The sequence below is a fragment of the Pseudonaja textilis genome, chromosome 6 (genome assembly GCF_049901715.1).
Source record: "Pseudonaja textilis isolate UNSWEBS1 chromosome 6, rPseTex1.2, whole genome shotgun sequence".
NCBI classification, from domain to species: domain Eukaryota; kingdom Metazoa; phylum Chordata; class Lepidosauria; order Squamata; family Elapidae; genus Pseudonaja; species Pseudonaja textilis.
In genome coordinates, this window is record NC_141995.1 from 50050282 (window position 1) to 50057751 (window position 7470).

At 44.9% G+C, this 7470-nt stretch overlaps 1 protein-coding gene across 1 annotated transcript in view; it reads right to left on the reverse strand.

The window, feature by feature from the left end:
- Window positions 1–7209, reverse strand: part of NWD2 (NACHT and WD repeat domain containing 2) — a 72424-nt gene extending 65215 nt beyond the window's left edge. The window contains exon 1 of the mRNA XM_087936819.1: window positions 6672–7209. Within this exon, the coding sequence (XP_087792945.1) occupies window positions 6672–6822 (151 nt within the window). The 5' untranslated portion in view covers window positions 6823–7209. The remainder of the gene's footprint in view (window positions 1–6671) is intronic.
- Between the last annotated feature and the right edge of the window lie 261 nt (window positions 7210–7470).

Consider the following 7470-nt stretch of genomic DNA (forward strand, 5'->3'; position numbering starts at 1 on the left):
ATGTTGTGAATCATTTTTGTCTGTATAATAAAAAATTGGGGCCTATTAAAATGGGAAAATATTACATTAACCTTGTAACAAAAAGAACTGATGTATACGTTTTCCTTTGCAGTAAGGGCTATTTTTAAAATTACAGGTAGTCCTCGACTGATGACCACAGCTGAACCTCACATTTATGTTGCTAAGCCAGACATTTCTTAAGGGAGTTTTGCCCCATTTTACAACTTTTCTTGCCATGGCAAATCATTGCAGTTGTTAAGTTAGTCACTGTGATGACCTAGGGTGGGATACAAAATAAACACAGTCACAAAAAACAGGTGAAGCCCCTTTTATTCCTTCATTTTGCTTCCAAACTCCAAACATCCTTGATTGGAGACAAAAAACTCCCACACAAGCAGTTACAAGAAGGAGGAAATGCCGTTTAAATTATAAAGAGTAAAAAACAACACAAATCAGGCAAGACAAGGGCTGGAAAATGTCCACAGATATCAGAACATACACTGGGAAGGATGCCAAACTCAGAGAGGAACCATAAACTAGTGATATTTCCACACTTTGTTACCAGCACTCACCAGTATGCATGTCCATCCTCTTACCCAGTTCTCACAGCTGCAGCCCATGAGGGGATCAAGGCCCTCTCCTCCCCAGTAGATCATATCTCTCCCTTATCCTCTCCTCCCTGCGTGCCCTAGGATGGAGACAGGATGGGCCTGGGTCCTCCTCTGACTGCCCAGCCAGATTCTGGCCTTCTCCAGTACCTCCGGAGCCACACTTCCACTCCCTGTTGGCTGTTCCTCCTCTCCCTCAGAGTTAGTCTCCACCAGGGGCATGACAGTCACACGACTGTTTAGTGAATCTGGCTTCCCTGTTGACTTTGCTCATCAGGAGGTTGGAAAAGTTGATCATGTGTCCCTGGGACACTGCAACTGTCATAAGTATGAACCAATTGCCAAGCACCTGAGTTTTGATCACGTGATCGTGGGGATGCCCATGTACGTGTCAGAAATGGTCACAAGTCACTTTTTCCAGTGCTGTTATAATGCTGAGCAGTCACTAAAGAAACAGTTCTTATGTAGTACAGTGTAACTAATATTCCACTGAACCTTTAAAACAGGTGTGTCAAACTCAAAGCCCATGGACCAGACCTGGCCTGTGGAGTCCTTAAATCCGGCCCACGAGGCTGGCCTGGAAATATCAAAGGACTGGCCCACGATGCCTGTGTACGGGCTGTGTACATGCCTCGTTTTCACAGCTGGCCGAAAACGGCCTGAAAACTGGGCCAAAAAGAGGCTGAAAATCAGGCTCAAAATGGGCCCCAAAACAGACCAAAAACAGGCCCAAAAGAACTGAAAAACAGGCCCCAAACAACTGAAAAACAGGCCGAAAACTAGGCTCAAAATGGGCCCCAAAACAGGATGAAAACAGGCCTAAAACAGGCCAAAAAACCAGGACCAAAACAAAAATAGAACTAAAGAGGCCCCAAACAACTGAAAAACGGGCTGAAAACCGGGCTCAAAATGGGCTCCAAAACAGGCTGAAAACTAGCCGAAAACAACTGAAAAATGGGCCAAAGCAAAAATATGGGCCCAAAATGGCCTGAAAATGGGCCACAGGGACCCTTTTTTCCAGCAGAGTGCTGTAGGAGGCCATAAAGGGCAAAAACAAGGCTCACAGGGGCCACACGCAGATCCCCTCATGCCCCATTTTGGCTGGCAGGGTGCTGCAGGAGGCATCTGTCCGCCACCCCGCACCCCTCCATTGCCAGCAGCCAGCAGAGGAGAACTAACAATGTTGATCTGGCCCTCAAAGAAATCCAGTTTGACACCCCTGCTTTAAACCAAATAGACTTCTTTCAGGGGTTCCCCCCCAATTTTCAGAATCCCTCCTAATTCCAACAACCTGGGAAATGGGCCTATTTATGGCTTCCAGAGAACCTCCGGAGCCCAGGGAGGCCGTTTTCACCCTCCTGGAGGCTCAAGGAAAGCCTCCGGAGCCTGGGGAGGGCAAAAACGCCACACCCACCATGGCCAGGCCCACCCAACAACTGGGCAGAGAACCCCTTGCTAAAATTTTTGACGGCCCCCCAGCAAAGTCAAATGTGGGAACCAGATTCACTTAAAAACTGTGTTTCTAACTTAACCGTTGCAGTAATTCACTGAACAATGGTGGTAAGAAAGATGGGACAAAACTCACTTAACAAATGCTTCATACTTGGTTATTAATGTTTTAATGGCAGCTAGAATTGTCTTTGCTCAAAACTGGAAAAATGAGAAAATTCCGATAAGAGGAAGAGGCGATTAAGAAAATAATGGAATGTGCAGAAATGAATAGGTTAACATTAGCAGTTAGAGAGCAAGAAGAAAAAGAATATTTCAAGATATGTGATTTATTTTACCAATGGTTAGATAGAAGAGTGGAAAACTGAAGTACAATTTAACAGTAATGATACGTTATAATTGATTATTATAGAATGACTTTTAATATGAATTAAAATTGGTAAGAACTGAGATTTGCTCTTAAGGATAATGTGGACTCGAAACTAAGATCTAATGATGGTGTAATAATATAATATGACATGGAAAGTTGATTAACGTAATATGGATATAAATTTAAATTCAAGGGGAAAAGGCTATATCTATTGTGCACAAGAATTATGTACCAACCAACACACTGTACAATTGAAAGATGGTTTTATTTTGTTGTTTTATGTTTGTATTTGTCTATGTTTGTTGTTAAAAAAAAAAAACTTTTTTTAATAAAAATAATAAAAAACAACAAGAAATGCTTCATTTAGCAACAGAAATATTGGGCTCAATTATGTTTCATAAGTCAAAGACTACCAGTATTTTAGTTATGGTTTATGCTATCTGGACACTTCAGGTTTAAGGAAATTACTTCGATTATTCTGAGCTAATCTTTCTGCAGTTTCCAATTAAGATCAAAGGATGGCCTTTAATAAAATTGCTCCATTGCACAATGCAAGGAAGTTCATCATTCTTCCAAAGACTCAACCAGAAATTATATTTTCATTAAAACCTGTACATTTATCACACAATGTTTAGCCAGGAAGCTGTGAACGCCATGTACAATCTGAGATTCTTCACTGAGTTTTTCAAAATAGCCTCTTCAATTTTAAATGTTATGTACTTTGCAGGATTTATGACCAGGTTTCTAATTTGGGGGTAGATGGTTGAATAAAATAAAATGTATGAAATGTTATTTGAAAGAAATCGTGAAAGGTGGCATACTTGGTGCAGATCACTTTATTAAGAGTTAACAAGAAAGAATGATTAAGTAAATGTTACTATAGTTTGTATACTAGCTTGATAAAAACAAACACAGAATCATAAGCAAATGCTACTATAGTTTGTACAGTAGCTTGATAAAAATAGTCAAAAGCCCTAAATGCTTTCACAAATAAGTACAGAAAACCTGACATATGACATCAGAAGACATATCTTTCTAGCCTACTGGTATCTGGAAATTGTATCTTAACCTCTCTTAGATGCAAGTTTACTCCAGAATTACGATTAAGCATGCAACTAGTTTTGTATGCAGCAGCACCTCCCAATAGCTTAAAGAAAGTTTTTCTAACCCCTGGATGGATTTTAACTAAATGTCTACTAATTTTCAGCCACAGCCGTTATAACATTGGCAACTATTTCCAATAAATGCCATTTTATTTTCCAGTACCACGGACAGCTCCCTTTGCAGGCACTTGCTCTGAACTTGCCCTTTCTCCGAAACTGTCTGAATCAGACAGTGATAATTAGATATAAAAGAGCAAATGAATTAAAGACCTCCTGTGAAGAGGGTGGGGGCCTTCTTTCAGGAGTAGCCTTTTGTGGAGCAATAATTCAGCAGACGACTTGGGTTTTCGTCTTTGGCAATAAACAACTCCGAAAAGACCTTCTACCTCTTTGCCTGGCTGCAAATAAAGGCTTCAGTCTCTGAAGAGGTTTTTGCCAAAGAAATTAGAAACATCTTTTTCTCATCCTTACTGTTCTTCTTTTAAGTATAATGGGCTACTTGCCAGTTTTCCTGGGACACTATGTACATCTATTGCAAACTCCAAGCTTTAGAGGACCGAGTCTCCTCTCACACTATACATCAACTGAGGAACGAACACAGTAATAATAATAATAATTTAAAAAAAAAAACCCAGACAGGTAGAAATGTCTTCTGTCATCAGGCAGGCTGAAGAGCAATATAATTTAATGAACTTTCCGCTCAAGGACGAAGTAAAATGGGAATAGGGCAAGCAACAAAGAGACACCTACTTATGCTCCCTGGAAGTAGAACATTAAATATGATCGCATCTTGTTTTGTACGTGTACTTAGGCTTGTAAAAGATTTCAGAAGTCATTTAATCTGGTTTTTTTTTTTTTAAATTGCACAACAGTTCTATTGCAAAATATCTTAAAGAGGGAAGCACGCCACAAAACAGTATTTTGTTTCAGAATTATTTCGATTGGCTCCTCTACATTGAATTCCCATTTGGGAAAGTGTTAATTGACACACATAGCAAAGTGGAACAGGAAGACAAAGGCTTCCGCTTTCAATATGATGTAACCCCCAACGTGAGACCGGCTCAATTGCCCCATAGAGGGATGCTATGGGCACAATTCTCCAAGTATTGCGCTGAAAGATAGGGGGCCTTCCTTGAAATGAAACCTGTCAAAGAGGGTTCAAGATTTCTTCACTTTCTACAAAAGACCCAAACAGAACATTTTATTGGATCTCTTTGAGAGGGGAAAGACAAGAAGGTCAATCTCTTTTCTTTCTTTCTTTCTTTCTTTCTTTCTTTCTTTCTTTCTTTCTTTCTTTCTTTCTTTCTTTCTTTCTTCTTTCCTTTTCTTTCCATCTTTCCTTCCTTCCATCCTTCTTTTTCTCTTTCTTTTCTCTTTCTTTCTTTTCCTTCCTTCCTTCCTTCCTTCCTTCCTTCCTTCCTTCCTTTCCTTCTTTCTTTCCAACTTTCCTTCCTTCCATCTTTTTTCCTCTTTTTCTTTCTTTCTTTCTTTCTCTTTTCCTATCTTTCCATCTTTCCTTCCTTCCATCTTTCCTTACTTCCATCTTTCTCTCTCTCTCTTTCTTTTTCTTTATCTTTCTCTCTTTCCCTTTCTTTCCATCTTTCCTTTTTTTCCTTTCTTCCTTTCTTCTTTTCTTCCTTTTTTCCTTCCTCCCTCCCTCCCTCCCTCCCTCCTCCTTTCTACTCACACACTCACTCACTCACACACTCACTCACCGTCCTTTGAATTAAGGAAAAAAATAGCACCTTCTAGTCTCTCCTCTCTTAGTTGCCAGAAAATGCAGCATATTTTTCCTGGGGCAAATAAAATGGACTGCAGGCCTTACAGGCAGCCCTGCTGGTGAGGGTGCCTCCATACAAATAAACTTTTCCTTTTTTAAAAAACAAAAACAAAACAAAACAAAACAAATACCTAAGAGCAAGCAAGAGAGAAAGAGAGGCTTTTGTAGACAAAACAGGTGCCAGAAAACTTTGCTGACATCCTTAAACACCCCTCCCTTCTCTCCAGCCTGCCGACCCTGCTTGCTTTTAAACCTGCCTTTAGGGTGGTGGCAGAGGTACTCCCCTCACCCTCCTCCCCTTTACAGTCAGAGTAGAAATTTTTTTTAAAAAAACCCAGCAACGAGAGCAGATTGTCTAATGTGAGGCCCTGCTAGGAAGTTGTGTCCCGGCTTCCTTACCCATCACCTTTTCTTGCCTAATTCTGCACAGTATCACAATCCCCGCTAAGCCACAATCCCCCTAAGCTCCAGACCCTTTGGGTGGGTTTGGGTGTTGTGGGAAGGCAAAGTCAACCCTGAATCTTAGCTGTCCCCTTTTCTCCTCTCTTGAGTCTGGCCAAAGGCAAAGCTCCAAGGAGATCCAAGCAAACAAGCAAGCGTGCAAGGAAGCAAGGGAAGGGAGGGAGGGAGGGAGGAAAGAGAAGGAAGGAGAAGGAAGGAGGGAAGGGGAAGAGAGAGGGACACAAGTCAAAAAAGAGGGAGGAGGGAGAGAGGGAAGGAAAGAATGAGAAGAGGAAGGAAAAGTGGAGGGGAGACTAGTGAAATAGGAGGGAGGGAAAGAAGGAAGGAAGGAAAAAGAAGGAAAGAAAGGGGGAAGAGAGAGAGGGAGACAAGTGAAATAAGAGGGAGGAAAGAAAGGGAGGGAGGAGAAGGAAGGAAGGGAAAGAGAGAGGGAGACAAGTGAAATAGGAGGGAGGGAGGGAAAGAAGGAAGGAAGGAAAAGGAAGGAAAAAAGAAGGAAGGAAGGGGAAGAGAGATAGGGAGACAAGTGAAATAAGAGGGAGGAAAGAAAGGGAGGGGGAGAAGGAAGGAAGGACAGAGAAGGAAGGAAGGGAAAGAGAGAGGGAGACAAGTGAAATAGGAGGGAGGGAGGGAAGGAAGGAAGAAGGAAGGAAGGGAAAGGAGGAAAGAAGGAAGGAAGGAAGGGAGAAGACAAGTGAAATAGGACGGAGAGAGGGAAGGAAGGAAGAAGGAAGGAAGGAAGGATGGATGGATGGAGAAGGAAGGAAGGGAAAGGAGGAAAGAAGGAAGGAAGGAAGGGAATGGAAGGAAGACAAGTGAAATAGGAGGAAAGAGGGAGGGAGGGAGGGAGGGAAGGAAGGAAGGTTGCCCAGCCACCCCGCCCGCCCTCCACGTCTCACCTTCGGGGTTGGCGCTGACGAAGACCCGCACGCTCCTGCCGCTGGGCGCCAGGTGCAACGGCAGAGCCGAGAGGTTGCCGGAGAACGCCGCTTTCCGCAGCGCCGAATCCCGCGGAGCCGGCACCTTGCCGGCCGTTCCAGCCGGCCACATCGCGCAGCGGCGGCCGCTTCTTCTTCTTCTTCTTCTTCCTCCTCCTCCTCCTTTCTCCGCCCCGGCTTGTCCTTTGGCAGAAGGGCGCCGCCGCCGCCGCCGCCGCTCGTCCGCCCGGCGAGTCAAAGCCCCGGCTGCGGCTCCTCGGCCTTGTTCTCCGGCGAGAGGGCTGGAGGGCTGGAGGGCGGCGGGTGTCTCGCTGCCGGCAAGCCCGAGAGACGGGGCAGAGAGAAAAGTTTCCGCCAAGCGGCCAAGCCGCTAGTCCCTCAAGGAGGCATCGAGGCGCCGGGCTGGGCTTCTAAGAGCTTTGGCCCCAGCCAACTTCGGCTCTTAAAGGCAAGCCTCGGCGGCGCTCCCCCGGTTGACGCACGCTCCGGCCGGCGGGTGGCGGCGGCGGCGGCGGCGGCGGCGGGGAGGGGAGACCACGCGGAGATCCCAGCCCGGCTAAGCATCCGTCAAGCCATCGCCAATGGGCTCCTGCCAAGAAACCACGCGGGTGGGTGGGGGGGGTGGGGGGGTCGAGGCAGGTGGTCTCGCGTGGGTCTCCTCCTCCCTCCACCCCCAGAAGGGTTCCCCCCTAAGAAGGAATCTCGGCCGGCCGGAAGGGAGCAAAGCTGCTTGCTGCAAAGGTTGGACGTGGGTTTGAAC